We start from the raw sequence: 19515 nt of genomic DNA on the forward strand, positions 1-19515 counted from the left end.
TAAATATTAAATAAGCAATTAGGTTACACATTAGATAACATGACATTCACAGAAACAAGAGTATGTATTTTTATAACATTGGTTCAAAATTTATTTGATAAATTTGTTGGGAAATATTCCCAAATACGTTGACACGAAAATGCCAATAAAGCTATGAATTATCCAAAAGTTAAATCTCCAAATAATCAGCTACCGTGAACACATTGGAGATAATCAATATCGCTATTCTTTCAATTAGATTAGATATTCACATGTTTTTTATATAAACAATATAAGTAACACTTAAATTTTAATTCAATACAATGAAACTTTGATTTTACTTCTAGAAGATAATAATTATTTTTGGTGTTAAAAATTTTAACAAACTAATATAATATGCATTTTTATTTTTCTAGTCTATGTAAGTTATTTACAACGTATCTGTGAATACTACGCTGTGTTTGTTTTGCGATTAGTTTTTATTGCATTTAAAATTTATACCATGTTAAATTATCACTATTAACTACATAATTTATTACACATTATAAATAGAATACACAATACAATAGGCATAAGTATTGTAATTTAACAACTTCAAAGATAAATGCTGAAACATCATCAAAATTGGAGTCAACTGGTTATTAAACTAAGTGGTGAGAATATTTAAATTCACTAGTCTAATAATAACATGAAAATATGAAAACATATTTTTTTTAAGACACTGTAATAACGTATCTTCATTATATCATAAGCTCTAGTCTAAGATGTAAGCGCGCTGGTGAAACTGGTCACTAGATTGTAAATAAACAATTGTGATAAGACCTGGCAGTAATATTTATGCGCTATTTTTATCATTAAATGAGTGCTTAATTTATATTATATCATGATGAAAGTTATTTATAATTTTATAATGTTAAATATATTTTATTATTGCTTTTAAACTTGAGATTCTGAAGTAAATTCATATGTATATTACTGAATGAATATGCGTTTACCTATATGACTGAAGAGTGTAGTTGTCCTATATATAATTTATATTCCCTAATTCATATTATATATTGTACTACCACAATTAACAAACACTTTTTTCGTCAACATGAGAGATATTTTTTAACAATTTTGCATCATTCTAATAGTCAACTGACTATAGTCATAACGTTACCACTTTCAATAATATTTATAGTCATCAGTGTATGTACTGGTAATAATTTGATGTCCTTTTCTGGTTTCAGTATATTAGTGTTTATATACACCTTTCCTAATAATTGATTTTGAATGTCACCAAACATCTGTTAAAAGAGTGTCAAAAATTGACTAATTACAGGCATCCCTCATTACTTCCGGATATTATATTCTGCTAACATGTCGCAAATATCTAAATAGCAATAATAAGACGGTCAATATAATATGCAGAAATTATCGATTAAGTGGTAAAATAAAACATTTATTAAATTATAGAATATTAAATTAAAGACATAGGATATAAAGTTAATATGGTGAAAAAGAAATACCTCTTTGAGTGAATTTTTGATCTTATATTCCGCCTCATCAACACCTCACTGAGTGGAAATCATAACGAGGCACTGATTTACGTTATAAAAAAATATAGTTTAAGAAATAATAAGTAATAAAAATTAAATAGAGTAGTAAAAATAATATGATTGAATAAATCAGTACAATGTTTTTTTTTTTAGGTATACATCAATATTTTTAGGTTGATATGATGCAGTTGATAATACACCATTGAGTGTGGATAAGGATAAGAAAAAGAGTGCATTATTATGTATAATTGCAAACCTTTCACATAAATCTTGACTGTCAATGCTCAATTCAGCACAAGAATTTTTAAAAAAATGACATTGTGTAGAAATAATATTTATGTAACTTATTTTTGGTAGTCAAGGTGACGCCTGTATTTTCAAAATCATGGCTAATTGTCAACAAAATAATCAATTTTATAGCCATTAAAATTACCTCCTTATAATTGAGCTTTGTTCTTATTTGGTTTTAATAGAGGAACATTTCAGGGAAGTACTTTTCATAGGCCGGTACATTCTGCTGGTGTCCCCGGAAGCTCTTGCGCTGTCCAGGCGTGGTGCGGCTGACGGGAGAGTGCTGGCGGCTGGAGGAGGGGGAGATCTCGTGCACCGGGACAGGAGGCTCCCAGTCCAGCGAGTTGAAGATCTCCGACAGCTTGTGCTGGAGATCATGCTGAAATAAAATGTTACTACATTAAAAAAATGTGTATGAAAAATGTAAGGTGTAGATTTCTCTGTCACACTCCTCATTACTGAGGGTTGTGACCCTTGTCGAAGCAATGACTCTTCTCCAATTATCCCTTGACTACGCTGCACGTAGCGCTCCAACTGCCCAGGTGCCTGCTACTGTCTTAACTTGATCGGTCCGTCGTGTGGAGGATCTTACTCTCCCTCTCGTGTGGCTCATTGCCACGCGCAAAATGTTCAAAGATCTGAAGAATCCGTCATGTACAAGACACTGGCCAGAGTCAAGCCTTCCAAGTGCAACGAATGTCGAATGGACATTGGTGTGTCTAGCTGTCCATGGAATTCGGAGCATGCACCTCCAACACCACATTTCGAATGCGTCACTTTTTCTCCTTTCTGCTGCTTTTATGGTCCATGTTTTAGTAGCACAATGCTGCCATTTGTCCTGCCAGATTGACTTTAGGAGCGATCAAAACCCAGAACATACTTTACTACAATACTGATGATAACTAATCAGAATTCCAATATTCAGTATAGTTATTGAAATGAGTGATAGTGTACCTTTGGTTGCGTCATTGTTTGCAATTCACTGAACGGAGCGGTGCGGAATGTTTGGGCCAGTTTGCGGGCGTGTTCCTCTCTCTCCTGCTGCTCCTTACCGCGTGCCTCCCCCGTATCGGCCAGTACGCGCCTCATGCACTCAAATGTTAACTCCGATGGAGGTGGCTTCTGCTACAAATTAATAAAAAATTTATTAATTGATTCTTCAGTCACTTTGTGGTAAAATCAATCCAATTTTAATTTAAGTTTTTCTTAGTAAATACCATTAAAGATTGATTAAATTAATAGTGGTACTTATTAAGTAAAACTTAAATAAAAAATAATAGAGATTCTTTTATCAATATGCAGATGGGTAAAAAACACTCGCCAAAGAGTACTTATGTCTGTAGTGAACGTTGTAACGTAACAAGACCTGTGCTTAGCCATACTAAGCATACGTCTTGCACATTACTAAACAGCAAAGGCACTATTTGCGCTGTTGTCAAATTGGAATAATTTTTTTAAATATATTTAAGTAACTGGATATGGACATTTGCATCATTGAAAGTTTTTAAATTGAAACATTGCAATATGAAATATAAAACAAATATTTGTAAAGAAATTCTAAACTCACTCTTTGAACTCCCGGAGAACTGTTGACGCTATCTACATCAGTGTTCTGATTGGTTGACAGGTCAGTAATGCTGTCACGGCCATGACCTAAATTATAAATTAAAATACGTAATTACTTCTGAATTTATAAATTACTTACTGTCAACAGATCAAACAAAATCAAATATATTTCACGTTTGATTGAGCATTTCAAAATAAAGGTAAATAAACATAAAATTGGATAATCGGGAAATTTATAAAAAACTGATACATATATTGTTTGCGGAATTTTTTTAAAGCATCTTTTACATACTGTTGGTATAGAGCAGGAGACGCTTATAAGCGTTCTATTTGCTTACTTTTGGTAGAGCGCGAGAGACGCCAAAAACATTGTACGGAATAATAATAAAGAAAATGTGCCCTCGGCTCTGAAAAACCCAGTGAGGACATTATTTTCTTCTTCTTCTTCTTTTTGTAGATCCTAGGGATCTCCAAAAAAAGTGCCTCCGCATGTCGCTCTTGGGATGTTGACTCCCAGCTGTCTTTCCATCTTTTCGGAGGTCTGCTTGGGGGTCTGCGTCCTTTAGGGCTACCTTGAAGGGTGATACGTGGAAGTCTGTCTTCCGACATTCTGTTTATATGTTCATTCCAGTATCGCCTTCGTTGTCGTCCTCACCTCAAGATATCTTCTGTCTTACACATGCTCCGGATGTCGGTATTTCTTACTCGGTCTCGCAATGTGTTTCAATTGGTATTATGTGTACAATAAAATAAATAAATAAAACATACCAGATTCCACCCAACTGTGCCTTTGGTGACTGAGATGATGCATTGCCGACCCTCCTGTATAGGGACTGGCGGCTTGCAGGCGAGACGCATCAATGCCTGACGCTTTCAAACACTCGCAGAGCGCCATCTGTACAAAACATGAAGCGTATTACTTTATCTGAGAACCGTGAAAGTATTCCAATTTCTAATCTATGAAAAATTACGCACCTGATCTATCATCAAATATGGCATCTTGGATGGGGATTCGCAGTCCTCGTACTCATCAGACAGGGATGGTAGGAGATGAGAGGCATCGTTAATTCGCGCTTCGATAATCTGCCATAAATAAAAATAAAATTAGGACAACTAAATTTCAAATAAAGTATTTATTTTTATGGTAATATATATCACAAATATTGATTGCAGTAAAAACTCTTTAATTGGAACACTGTTAATTTGATTTTTTACAAAATTGTCATTTTCTTATAAAATCGTGTTACATAGTGGATAGTGCAGGCGGATTACTGAGATAATAGGCTGATCACACATAGCAGTTCATATAAGAACAAAACCATTTGCATATTGAAACATTTCATATATTATTTCTCAAAAGAATATATCAATATGATCCACAAAGTTAATGCTTTCAATATTCAAAACATGAAACATTTCAATTCTTTGAAATCATTTAATTTGAAATGCTTACAAAATTAAAAACGAAAACAAAAAATAATGTGTTTTTTCAATAATCTGCTTTAATTACCAATTTCATTCGCTTATTTTGTCATTCCATCAATAAAAAATACAAATTACTTTCAAAACACTTTGAATCAGTTTGTATGTATAAAATTTATTTTTATTACACTTTTTTTTCAATTTCAAATTGACAAGCTTATACTGAACATCTTTCTGATGAATATTTCAATAAATACGTAATTTATGGATAAATGATTACTTTTTTGGCATATTCATCCAACGGAGGTAACTGTAGAGTGTGCGGCAGAAGCGCTAATAGGGCAGCAGAAAGAGCATGAAGCTGGTAGCGTCGCGAGCGAGACAACGCCGGGTTTGTTAGTGCCAAGTGTTGTACCCTGTAATCAAAATAAAATGAATCCAAATTTACTTAATATTCTATATGCATAAATACTGAATGATTGAAAATTGACCCTTTGTGGAGCCTTGTTGTAGTGCTGCAACATAACAAACAAATTTGTTTAAAATAATTTCCCAATTTAAATAAGCTTTACAGCGTACTCTGTATAACGGCAACAAAGTTTCTCACAATATAAGCTAGGTTCCTGCTTCCTAGATGAGATCAGTTGAAGCTGTGAATTAGTATTCACAGTCAAATTTATATATTTATTTATTTTTAAGTTTTAGGCTGTCATTTTTTTGACAGATTACCGAAATGTAGGTCAATATAATAATTTAAAATTTGAATTTCATAGGCTTACCCCAAAACAAATTGAAGCATGTCGCAGACTGTTTCTTCAGAAGCCAGTTCAACGGATAAGAGTGCCAAAGTAGTGTAAATGGCTTCTATGTTTTCTGCTGTATTGTTTTCTATTTGAAGACCTGAAATTAAATGTATAAGTCATAGTATAGTAGTAATATGGGTAGAGCCTATTGGGTGGTTTCTTCACAGTAAAATTATTCAAAACAAATCACAAACTAATATATTGAATAATAATTCAAGTACCTTCGTAAAGAGATGAGTATATAGCTGGTCCATGTTTATTCATAAATATCAAATCAGGTCTCGATGACTTTTCAAGATTTAACTCCAAATCGGCTACTTGAACGCTAAAATTAAAATATTCAAAATAACAGGGTGTTATTTCACAGAAAAAATATCAGATTTAACATATTCACACATACTCTATAATAATTATTGTTTTGGATAATTTATACAGGGCCATTTACATAAGGGCGCTTCTACATTATATTAAGGATTTTTAGTAGATTCTCTTTGTAATTTAAAAATAAAAAAAGACTTTGAAATTTTCAAAATTCGACTGTATATATTTTTTGAAAGTTGGCACCTTTAGCTGCTGTTAAAACTAGTCCAAAAACGATTTAGTTTCCGTCAAATCCCACTCCGAATACTACACACTTGGAACAGTGATCGCAAGCTATACCATGGTAGAAATTTAAATGCCTAGAATTTAATTCTCTGTATCTTCTTTATTTCTTTACATATCTTAGTAAAAATATTACCGAATGTCCTGTATTTTTATTTTTATAAAACATTGGGGTTTCGTTTGATAAAATATTATGAGAATATGGTGATTAAAAGTATGTAAATAGCTCTGAACCTCATAATACTAAGTCTGTCGAGGTTACTCCTCCTGTCAATGAGCTGATGGAGGATCTGCTGCACCAGGATTCTGGTCTCCGGGCTCGGTGCACCGGCCATGCGGAGTAACGGCTCCAGGAAAGAGATGGGAAAGGCTTTATTCAGTTGAGTGGTTTTGTACTTGCTTCCAACCTGTTTCGTAAACATTCAAATAAATCAAATATGCTGGAATTAAAAATGTGACGGCCTGACAAGGGTTTGTTTTTGCCCTTATTCTTATCTACTAAAACCTCTGTTGTTCTAAGGTCATGATTTTTTTGACTGTCAAAGTTCAATTCGCCTCCATAATTTAAAAACTTGCCTAGGAAAATTAAGATTTTGAAACGAATAAAATATGTTTTTAAGGGTTTTGTAAGATTTAAAAATTTCACCCATAAAAATATTTGATTTAAGAGAAATAAATAATAATAATAATAATAATAATATCAACTAAGCATATTTCATTGAAGAATATCATTGTTGAATATTCATGACTGTTATTGAAAACCTATGAATGCACTAATGAATATTATTGAAATCATATTTTACAAATGAATACATATAACAAATATCAATAAATAACATTATTACTGACAATAAATTTTACTAACAAATGTTGTAATTGTAAAAGAAAAACATTTGTTTTTTTACCACTTGAGTTTATTTTATAATAACGACTAGTTTGGGAAGCTATGCTTCCATCTTCAGGTAATATAAACTGATTGTAATAGGTAATATATTTGACAAATGAATACATATTGTTATTAATAACATATTGTAGTCGTACAGGAGAAAGTGACCAACTAACAAAACGTAATATAGGCCATTTAAGTCACTTTTGCTTGGCAACAAAATAAACATCAATGCAGTTAGTCATTTTTAACAAGTCAATATATTATACTTCCAAGTTTAAAATCCCTTGGGATTTTTTTCAGGGCAACTTTAAACTTTAAGATATAAAATAGTCAATGATCACGTTTTTGTAAAAAAAATGCACTTGGTCACTTTCTCCTGTATGACTACGATATATCAGTAATGAATACTATTATTCACCAAAGTATTTTACTAATGAATATTACATTTCACTGATGAATATTGTTACTGGGATAAATATGAGTGGTGAAAAATGTTATTAAAACAATAATAAATGTAATTCAATATTTGTTTACCTTGAGTAAACTCTTAAGCAGAATACTTTGCAACATGATGTCTCCCTTCTTTGGCTTATGCTGTTTATTGCCACCAGTCGGTTGGTACGGGATTTTGGACATAATGAACATCATTATATCTATCTTCTGATAGTCAGGGAGGTGATTGGCAAACTCTCCCAGTCCGTTGATTAATGCCTCCTGATATTGTTTTTCATCAGTCTCACTCTGAAATAGTAAAATTGTAACAGGGTGATAAGATATTACTACCAGAAATATTCTTCTTCTTCTCTGTCTTATTCCTCATTACTGAGGGTTGTGACCCTTGTTGAAGCAATGACATCTTCTCTTCTCTAGTTATCCCATGACAGTGCTGCACGTAGCGCTCCAATCACCGAGGTGACTGCTGCTGCCTTAACTTGATAGGTCCATCGTGTGGGGATCTTCCTCTCCCTCTCTTTCCCTCCAGGCTACTGATTATAACCAGTTTTTCCAGGCTATCCTCATTGCCACGCGCAACGTGTCCAAAGAACTGAAGAATCCATCGTATAAAGACATTGGCCAGAGTCAAGCCACCCATCTACATACATATATAGACCACCTCATTTGTATAAATTCATTGGTGATTGATAAAACAAATTAATAAAATGAACTTACTTCTGAATCGCGAGTTACGGAAGCCCTAAGATGAGTTAGAAGACAGTTGATGATTTCCAAAACGGATGGACCTAAAATACAAAAATTCACTTATTAAATAACGAGAGAATAATAGAAAAGTAAACACTGTACTAGAAGAGATGCTTGCAGAAACAATGAACACATTTTTCAGTGTCAAAAGCTTATAAGAAACTAGTGTAACTATGCATAAACATAACTACACATTAATTTTAGTTGTGACTCAACAAATTATGTATGTAAACAATATAGACACTAACATCACACACCTTTGTATTGTGTAAATTAGGCGAGTAGGTGCCGTGGCATTTTTTTTTTGTAAAGTATTGAAGTGTTATGACTCAAATCTGTTTAAAGAACGGGAGCTGTTTTTTTGTGGTTTCTTGCCAACAGAAAAATTTGAATATTACAAATACAGTTGCTCATAATAATATGGGCCAGGTATTACGCTGGCCTTAGAGAAGAATATTACTAGAGAAATCTATGCTGGAGTAGAGTTAGAGTTATTGAAAATTGTTTGAGACAACATTCACTAATTATTGATTTACTATTAATTGATTAGGCAGTCATTTTGTGGTATCTATGCATTTTTTATTTAAATTTCACTAGGTAAAAACCACTATTTCTTCAAATCTATAATATGAAACATGTTTCGATGTTTCACATCATTATAAAATATTGTAAAACATGTGTTTTGATACTGAAAGCATCAAATCACACAATAATTTTTAAGAAATAAAGGTAATTAAGCAAATAATATTAATAAATAAATAAAATGTTAGGAAATCAATTTTATTTTATCTGAAAACAATGTGTAGGTCACATGTCAAAAGGGACACGTTTCTAATATGATGGGTTAATATGAACATTGTTTTCTAGTCATTTTTAGTATGTATGACTAATAATTTTACTGGGCTGGTCACAGCCAACAGAATTAGATACCAGAGATATTTTTTGCCAATGGGGATTGCTAGTATCTTGGATTTCTACATAAATGGTATGTATTATAAATTGCCATGTTACGTAAAACGTACATTATGTAAATCGTAAATTCATCACACAATTATTGCCTCAACTCAATGAGTCTTTTCAATATCAATTCATAGAAATACAGAAATGCACGCTTATAACTAACACATTGTCAATGCCTCGCATTTGAAAATGAATAATGAAAGTAAAGTCTGTGTTGTATTTATAGAATTGAATTCTTACCACTAGAACAAAAAGCCTTCTAAGAAACAATGAGATGAAGACTATACGACCCATCGCAGGCGTAACACTTGGTGACAGAGTAAGAAACTCGGAAATAAGGAGAATCTGTAATGTCGAAGGGAAAAGCAAGAAGACACTTTTGGAGAGATTATGTGGGGAGAGAGGGTTTGGATTAAATGGTGAGGATAGCAGCAGACGAGTGCAAAACAGGTAGCAGACCCCAGGAAGAACACCCAAAGGATGGAGGGATAGCTGGACATCCACTTCTCAGGAGCAGGCTTCGAGAACAATAGAATACAGTCTTAAACTAAACTAAAAAAAGAAGAATTCTTACCGACACTTTCGCCAGCAGCAATAGCGATAATCTTCGCAAGGACTTCGGCCACAGCGGTGCGGACTCTCGTGCTCTCTCGCACCGTGGCCCCGGGCCGGTTGGTCACGTTCAGGGTTGCCACCATCTGCTCTGACGGCTTCCTGTCATCGTCCAGGTGCGTCATCAGGGTCTCCACCACAGTATACGAGTACTGCGCCTGGAGAACAAAACATACCCGATATTTTTAATTTATGAAAATTAATTTATATGTAACATTAATTAACGAAAATTAATTTATATGTAATAATTCCATTACAAATAATTACATTAGAAAAAGAGGAAGATTTATTTTTTACCTGGATTGAGAACATGATAATCCTGAATGTGTGAATCGCAAAGTCGTTTGGTACCCACAACTTATGAAGATCAAAATGTCTGTAATGATAAAAGATAACATCAATATTTACTGTTGAAAATGAGGACTAGCATGAACGAATGGACACCTTTACACCGACGCATTTTAATATATGATTAGTGCAGTATGCACTTGGCATATTTCAGTGCCACAGATAGAAATTTTTTTTAAATACCACGCGTTGACCTGACAAGGGCCATGCCACTTTTTCAATGTGCACTTTTCTCTATATACTCATACCTTCACACATAACATCACCCGCACAACACCGCATACTCATTGGTGTAAAGGTGCCCTACGCATAAGATATGGATGGATTACTTGAGAACTGGTTTGAGTACGCTCTTGATGTGGCCGAAACTGGCTCTACCGACTAGTTCCCTCAAGCAAGCTTCAGCTAAAGCTGGCGGAGTGCTGTCCTGACTCCCCTCCACACCTTCGGAGGTGATGGCACCTTCGTTAGCCTTCTCGTACTGGCAATTCTATAAAGAAAAATATGTGATTGACACATGGACAGTTAAAAGTTGTTAACCAGTTTCCTGACTAGCCCGAGCGTTACTCGGCCAAGGATTTTGTATTGCATTTGACGATCCCGAGCACTGCTTGGATAAATTGTATTCTACTCATCAGTCCTGCTTTGCCAGAGTCAAATATTAACCCATATGTTTTATTGAATAACCCGAGCGGTGTTCGGACAGTCATTTTTTGACTTGTTTTTGATGATTTCTTGCAACTGCAAATTTTCTCGCCAAAATTCGTCAGTTAAGTGGTTAATTTCAATAATAATTCATTTATCTCATCAATGATTATTCCAATAAATTACTCACAAAATAACAAAGCTTAACTACTAAGGATAACAAATCAATGTATAATTAAATTCCAAACATTTTTTGTATGTAATATGAATGAAATAATTTCATTAATTGATTCGACAGTAACTTTGTAGTGAAATTTATCCATTTTTAATTTAAGTTATATTATTAGTGAATACCACTTTTTCTTAAAATCTATTGTGACACGGTATTTGAAAATGTGATATGTTGTTTGAAAATGATGCAGAATGTATCGAAACATGTGTTACAATAGATTTTAAGAAATAGTGGTATTTACTAAGTAAAACTGAACTTAAAAATAAATCAACTAACCTGCATATTGTATAGGAGAGATGGGACTATTTTGTCCATGTGTTGAGCTTCCCAAATGTTTTCCACAAGATCGTCAGATACCGTCTTCCTTACCACACCCTAAAAATAAAGGCATCAAAATTAAACATTGCTTCGGAAATGACCAATAACTACATACAATTAAGAATATTCCGTAGTAATTGAAAACATTTATGCATATTTTGCTTAAAACCATAATAATTATGGATAATTTATATAGCACTATTTGTAAAATACTACCTTAAGGGCGCTTATAAAGACTTGGATAATGATATGATGATGATAACCATACTTTTTATTTTTAAACATAAAAACAAAATGTTTTTAATGCACTGATTCGTATTAACGCAGTTGATCATTACTAACACAAATGCAAGGTGATCAATTCTGTGCTTCAGGTATCAGCTCAGGGTAATATTAAATAAATATTTATTTGACAGGCCTGTAGCCCAGTAGCTAAATCCACTAACCATCACACTAGACAAAATTTAGTATTTTTAGCGCGTGTAAATCATTATATATGTTTATCAATTTAACACATTAACTGAATGTATATGATTGATTAAACCGGTCAATGATGCATTATGAGCTAAGTAAATGCCAATATATTCATGTTCCTTTATCAATATCACGTTTGTCTTTGTTTTATTTTAACAGATTTTTTTTATAATTTATATTTGAAGCACTAACTTTGTGATTTTCCATTTTATAATTAAAAAGTAACTTTGTTTTAAAATCACTATAAATTTATAGTGATTTTAAAACAAAGTTACATTTTAATTATAATATTTTTTACCTGGAGTCCTTTAATGCCAGCTAGCCGGATACTATCTCTAGTGATCTTGTCGGAGTGGTTGCTGTGACACATCGCCGAGAATTTCGACACAAAGAAATCATATCGGCGATGATACGATGGAGTGTCTTCCTCGATGTTTGCAAATCGCACAAACTGGAATAATTCAATTACATATTTAAATTAAATTAATATTTATAGTAAAAAGTAGAAACATTTACACAAAAATTAAACATACGTATGTATTTTTATTAGACAATTCGTGATTTCAGAAAATGATCATTTTAATATGAAAAATTTTAGATTTAAAAAAAAATCTGACCTTAAATTGTACTCAATGGTGCATAGAGCACTGTGTCAGATAGAAATAATGTTGAGTTGTTGTTGTTATTGTTAACTATATGAATGCAAGGTGATCAATTCTGCACTTCAGTTACTAATCACTTCAGGGCAAAATACGATAAATATTCCCCTTTTGGAGAAAAAAATCTTCCTCTTTGGGAATCGAGCCTGGGACATCCAGAACGGTATTCAAATATACTAATCACTCCACTATAGTATAGGAGAATAAAATCATTGGACAATTAGTAATACTTACGCTCTGGGTGGCCAGGATTTGGAGCTGAGGATCAGTGGACTCTAGAAGTTTCTGCACCATCTTCAGGAAACTCTCAACAAACAAGTTGAGGGTCTGCGCGTGACACGCAACCAGCAGTTGGTCCATGGCCTCCATAGCAATGATGACGAGACTGCAATAAATAATAATAAAAAATAAACGTTTTGTCATCATGGCTACCAAACATGAGGTTCCGGGTTCAATTCCCGGGGGAAGTTCGAAATAATTATTAATAACCACTTCGGACTATCATCTGAAGACAGGACATTACAATATTGTCTTTGTATAAATGACTATCAAGGGTGTGGATAAGGGTCACATGTTGAATAAGGAAAAAGTAAGATAGAAATACTGCAGAAGTTATATATAAAACAATATTGATTCTGCATGTAGATCACTGCTCCATAGTTTTATTTTTAGACAATGAAGGAAATTTGAATAAACTAGAAATTCTTAAGAACTCATCTGGTTACCTATAAGAAAGAGACTAATAAATTATTTGCATATTTTTATATAAAAAAAAATTATGATAAAATGTCTAAATGTTTTAAGAATAAAATAGTTTTCAATTAAAAAAATCATAAATACGTAACTAGAAATAATAATGAAATAAGATTGCTATTAAAAAAAAAAACATAATCTCAAAATTGTATAATGTATAAGGGTTTAAAAATGTATAATGAGACGCCTGAATGTATAAAAAAAAGAGAGTCTGAAAGAATTTAAAAATAAATTTTTTGTGTACAGTAAGAACATATAAATATATATTATGTAAATTAAGTGCAAATAATAGTTTGTATTAAACTGAAGAAATAAAAAAAATTAGAGCTAAAGCAATTACCCGTTTCTCTTTCGGTATATGTCCCGGCTGGCCTTTTGGAAGAGGTACTCGCCGATGCGGTCCAGCTTCTCGGGGCTGGACAGCGAGTAGAAGGTGAGTTTCTCCATGTTGGACTTGACCAGCCCATCGTGAGGGTTCACCGGGAAGATGTTGTCCACCAGCCGCTTGTAACGCGGCCGCAATGCGGAGCAACACCCACAGCAACCTGCAAAAACAATTTAAAGACACCAATTTCATTTCTTGAATGTTTTCTGCAGATACTTTGTGGTACATTTTATAATATCTTTATAAAATTAATTAAGTTTGTTTTCACCATTTTTTTATTATTACAATTAAACCTACCAGTTTCAACAATACATTGTCATCATCAGGGTTTATTTTAATCAGGGTTTATTTTAATCATTAAAATACTTTATTAAAATACATTAAAAACATTAAAATACTTTCACCAAAAACTTTCACACACTCCATAAAAATCCAAATCCTAAATAATTTAGGATTTTTATGGAGTGTGTGGAAGTTTTTGGTGAATATATATCAGGTATAAAAAAAGTGGTGAGAACAAAGTTAATTAATTTTATAAAGATACCAATTTCATTAATTGATTTGTAATATCCTGGGCATTTTTTCCTATGCAATGCGGTAGAACGGTGTTCTAGCACCTTTTTTCACAGATAAATAATAAAAAATTCTAAATCAATTAGACAAAACAATATTTGCGCTTACGAAATTACAATTTTTATTTATATAATTCATCAAAATGATATTTGAATATATTTTTTTTAAGTAAAAAGTTTAAGATCTATCCATTATCAATTTAAATTTCACATTGCAAATACCACTATTTGTTGAAATCTTTTGTAACATGTGTATCAATGCATTCCATATCATTTTGAAATAAAATTATGCGGAATGTATCATTACACGTGTCATAATAGATTTTGAGAAATAGTGGTATTTACCAAGTGAAATTGAAATAAAAAATAAAGACATAAAGTTAGGATCATTCTAGAACATGTTTTTACATTATTAATTTTAGTTATGTAAAACCTCCAAATGCTTTCTAATTATGTACTTCATAGAATTTAAGGGGTAAAAAAAATTCTGACGGTTTTGATATTATTTATATAATAATGTGTTTATAATATTATTCAAGGGGTAGACTTTACACATAATAAGATGCTATTAGTAGAAATGATAGCATTCATACATTTAAAATAAAGGCAAAATTTATTTTAATATCAAAGTCTGTAAGTGCCGTTTTACTTGATTGTATCAACTCTTTTTTGCCAAAATTATATCAACACCAGTATAGTGAATATAGATTTGAATCAGTAAATCTGTTAAAAATGAAATATTAAAAAAAAACATACACTTTGGAATTGTCATTTGATGGCTCCAAAGTGTAATTTTTTTTCAGATGACGCGTATATTTATTTTGAGCAGATTAACTTAAACAAAATGATCTTTAGTTTACCGATGTTAATAATATTTCATTGGGAAATGGTCGATATATTATATTTTATATACGTTTTTTTTAACTTGATGGATATTTGTTGATGGCAAAATTTTAAAAACCAAAAAATTATATCAGAATTTCTAAAAATCATCCAAGGTAATCTGGTAAAAAAAAATTTTGCACTCAACTATAAGAATCTATCTTTACCTAACCGAATCCAACATTATATTTAATTGAAATTTTAAATATTAAGCTTAAAAGAGTAACAGAAATACTCAAAATACAGTGACAATTTTAAATATAATTACTTTGTAGAAAACGATAAATGTTTAAGTACACAAAAATGAATTGTACTATGCACAAGTGCAGAGATTTGATTTTAAAGTAATGTATTTTATTAATGCATATTACACAAAATATTAATAATAGTAACGTAAGTTATGTTATCTTATCAGTATAAAATACTCACATGTTAAATAAACAATTTTTGCAAAATAAAAACAAAAACGACTACATGTCATGCTGTAGATATTCCGAGAGACACCAAACGTGACCCGATATTAAAAATTCAATCAGAAAGAAAGAAAAAGGATGAGTAAAAGTTTTTATACATATTTCAGCATAAAAATTGCCACAAACATCCATGGAAAAATTTATTTACAAGCATTGTAACTTTAAACTGACAAAACCGATTAATTTTGAAAAAAATGGGTAATTGTAACTTGAAACTGACAAAACCGATTAGTTTGAAAAAATTAAGTAACTAACAAACTGGGCAGTATATAAATAATATGACTATCTTAAAATTCATATTGAACATGTCACTGTTAATCGAGATATAACAATATACGGTGATTGATTAATCCCACAAATTTTAAAACACCAAATACTATTTGCACCAATATCAATATGTATCTTTGTGCTTATCAGATATAGATTGTCAGAAAACTTTGACAAGATAACAAAGTTTCAGCAACTTAGCAAGATTTCTGAAGGTATTAACGCCAATAATGATGGCAACTCAGATGCCGTGGAAATATAATTAAACATCTAGGAGTAAAATGACGCAATATGGACTAACATACTAATTATTATTGCATTTTATTATAATTACAGAGCAGATAATGTTTGTGTAATATTATTTAACATTGAACATTATCCAGTAATTAATATACTCTCTTCTCATAAAATGCAATTTAAATAAGATAATAATTCAAAACATTTTATTATTCATTTATATTTTCTAAAATTTTATTTAAATTAAATTGCATTGAGTACTATAAAAAAGTAACTAGTTAAGAGCATTGTTAATTTTGTGGTACGGTAATATGACACTCTCCTTATCATTCATCGTTCACTTTAAGTAATACCACTTTAGTCAAAGTTAATTAATTAATTTAATTAAAGTGGTACTACACAAAGTGAACGATGAATGATAAGGAGAGTGTTAGTTTACAGTTACTTTAATTTTTATCAATTCATAATTGCTTTTAGTTCTTAATTCTTTTTCTTAGCCTCACTCTTTTATTATCACTTAATATACCATAGGATTAATTTTAAATCTATTTATTACTCTGAATAATAAACAATGTTTATAATTCAGTTATAAATAAAGTAAAATGAACTTCCTCCCTAAACACGAGCAGTACGCTCTATTGGAGAGGTACCTCGTTATTTAAAAATATCATAAAAATATATGAATATATCGGCTATATTATCGCCCGAATACGACAAGCCGTATCCCGTACGTTCAGGTATGAAAAATTCCTACTCGGCCTACGCATATAAATACGTCATACAATGCGTTTAGTATTTCGAGATCAATACCTCATTTGCAGAATATATCAAGATTATGTTGATTGATATATTACATTCAGTACAAAATATATTTGTAAAAATATTGAATAGAGTATATTTTTTTTAATCTGTCGACATCTTATTTTAAGAACCTCTGACTTGCAAAGGATATAAAAAGGGTCATAATGGGCCTATTGTTTAAAAAATTTGTCTGGTACATTGCGAGTAATTATTGTTATTGAGAAATCTTGTGAACAAAAAAAAACAAGATTTTTCACCTAATTTTTAAATAATAACCCAAAGGTAGGGTGGTTAAAAGATAGCTATATCATTTTTATATTTATAGATAGCATTTTTTTAAATATAGTAATTCAGTCCTATTTGTGTACGTTAAGTAGAAAAGGCTCAATTGGGTTACAATTAAGTGATTATCAGTGACCTTGAAAAGATGACAATTGCCATAGAATAGCTACAGTAATTAATTATGAGGTCATTTTTAATAATGACATTAAATCTGTGCATTCTTTCATTAACAACCAAAGTCGATAATGACAAATAGTAGAAAAAATGTGATCAACCTATAAGTTTAAAGTGAAACTGTAAGGGGCTTGTCCACTCCCTGGAATTTTATCGTCCGGCAGTCTGGTTTTGAAAAATGAAAGCGACTACGACAGTTTAGCGTGATCGAATTTACAATGAACAATTGCACCGATCAAGAGCTTCGATCCGAAGAAAGATGGACAAAAGCACAAGCCAATCCAAGCCAGTCATCGTTTTAAAACGCTAACTGACGTGCCGGATGGTAAAATTCCATGTAATGGACAAACGCCTTAAGGTGGTGTATTATAAACTAACTTTTAAGGAACAACCTTAAAACTGCAATAATGTTTTTTTGGGCTCGCAAATGAAAAAAGAAAAACATGTAAGAAAATTTAATATATTTATATGTTAGTTAATTCCACTTAATTGGAACACATCAAGCAGCTTCCCGAATTAACCGAGGCAAAAATAAAATTAAACTATAAATATTATTTCTTTAAACACCTATATCAATTAATACATGTAGGAAAGGAGATCAGCGCTTATCTTCAGGTGCCAAACTAGGGTAATATCAAATAAATATTACAGTAAAAAATAACTTTACTTAATTAAAACATATTTATTTGACCCCCGCTGGGAATCGAACCCGGGACCTTCAGCACGGTAGCCGTGTGCTGACCATTACACTAAGAAGACGGACAATTATCTGTATCGTTTAACTAAAACGTATTATTATTATTTAATAATTTGAATAACCAAAATTTATGCACGTCAAAATTTCATTAACAAAAATTCATTTTCATGTTTATTATTGCAGAATAGATATGAGATATACTGTCACTAATAAATATAATATATTCATTTTTTGTGTATATTCGTACACTTTGATGGCAATGGAATAAAATTTAAACACAACTTTTTGCTAGCTAATTAAGAAAAAATGGAATGACATGAATTACAATCATACTCCTAAGTAATCAACTCAATTTCTAATTTAAAAATGGGTATGTTAGCATTAAAATATTAAAAAATATTAAATAACATTAAGGCGTAAAGGTTCTTACCAAAAGACATATTAATTTAGATTGAGTTCACTAGACATTGAGTGAGTCAGACATAAATATAATATAGGCGAGAAGACATTTATAAATTACTATGCACTGGTTCACCGTATTATTAAAAACAGAATATTAATTGTCTGCCAAATACACAATGAAATATCCAAAACTATACACAAATCGCTTTTGGGTATTATGTGTCAAAAGTTTGACGTTAACCTTTCATCTTTTTTTGTTATGTCAAAAAACCGCAAAATGAAGGCGTTACTTTTTTTCAACTTAGTGGCTATTGAATTTTTTGAAATGCTGCTGATTACATTAATAGATAGTGAAATATTTTATTTCAACCTGATTGTTGGATATTTATACTGAAAAATCTTAAATTTTTATTTTAAATCCCATTAAAAATAATATTATAACTCAATGCAGCCTATTTTTAATCAATTTTATATTTATGAATAAAATAAGTAAGTACTTTTATTCCTACAATAATTTACAAGGGCAGTACTAAATTTACGCGGCAACACAAATGAGAGGAAAATCAATAGTTACAGCACGAAAATAAAGTAATTTTATGTAAAATGGCTTTATTACACTAAAAGATGAACTATTCATTTGTTTTAAAATATACTTACATCCTGGATCCGTACATTTTTGAACAATAGCTTCTACAATGTCATGTGTTTCATTTGAATCAAAACAACATATTACAAAAGACATTGTTGAATAAAAACTTAAAACTTAGGCTGGAACACTATATTCAAACTGCACATTTTTTTTAGAAACTCTTGTTTTAAATTTATATGAAGAAAATACGAACTGTAAATTTAAAATCATCGGAACATGTATTTATCATTTTGATTAAAGTTGCAAATCATAAATAAAAATAAATATGCTGAAAGCTATAACCAAAAAAGTTTTTTTTTTTCTATAAAGTTTTATGTTTTGAAACACCAATATAAAAATAGTATAATTCTTATGAAAATCGCGGAAATCTAATTTGCGTATATTTACTGTTTTAGAAGA

General features: G+C 31.2%; 1 protein-coding gene across 1 annotated transcript; it reads right to left on the reverse strand.

Annotated features, from left to right (window-relative positions):
- Window positions 1–1660: 1660 nt before the first annotated feature.
- On the reverse strand, window positions 1661–18731 carry stmA (Protein EFR3 homolog stmA). Its single transcript, XM_088273092.1, has 19 exons — window positions 18496–18731; window positions 13636–13840; window positions 12777–12927; window positions 12182–12334; window positions 11368–11466; window positions 10544–10704; window positions 10164–10242; window positions 9829–10024; window positions 8265–8335; window positions 7629–7835; window positions 6440–6612; window positions 5824–5927; window positions 5579–5699; window positions 5080–5215; window positions 4353–4460; window positions 4146–4272; window positions 3379–3464; window positions 2766–2936; window positions 1661–2190 (listed from the first exon to the last, which is right to left on the reverse strand). The coding sequence occupies exons 1-19, from the start codon at window positions 18503–18505 to the stop codon at window positions 1987–1989; spliced, it is 2562 nt and encodes an 853-aa protein (XP_088129218.1). The 5' UTR covers window positions 18506–18731; the 3' UTR covers window positions 1661–1986.
- Window positions 18732–19515: the final 784 nt, after the last annotated feature.

This window comes from Brachycentrus maculatus, unplaced genomic scaffold, assembly GCF_059751285.1.
Source record: "Brachycentrus maculatus isolate JH-2025_06_01 unplaced genomic scaffold, ASM5975128v1 h1tg000548l, whole genome shotgun sequence".
NCBI classification, from domain to species: Eukaryota; Metazoa; Arthropoda; class Insecta; order Trichoptera; family Brachycentridae; genus Brachycentrus; species Brachycentrus maculatus.

Coding starts and splice junctions, on each gene's coding strand:
- stmA (XM_088273092.1), bottom strand. Junction 8,336..9,828: donor TGCTGCTGGCGAAAGTGTCG/GTAAGAATTCTT, acceptor TTTGTATTTTAG/GTCCATCCGTTTTGGAAATC. Junction 4,461..5,079: donor TGGATGAATATGCCAAAAAA/GTAATCATTTAT, acceptor TATTTATGGCAG/ATTATCGAAGCGCGAATTAA.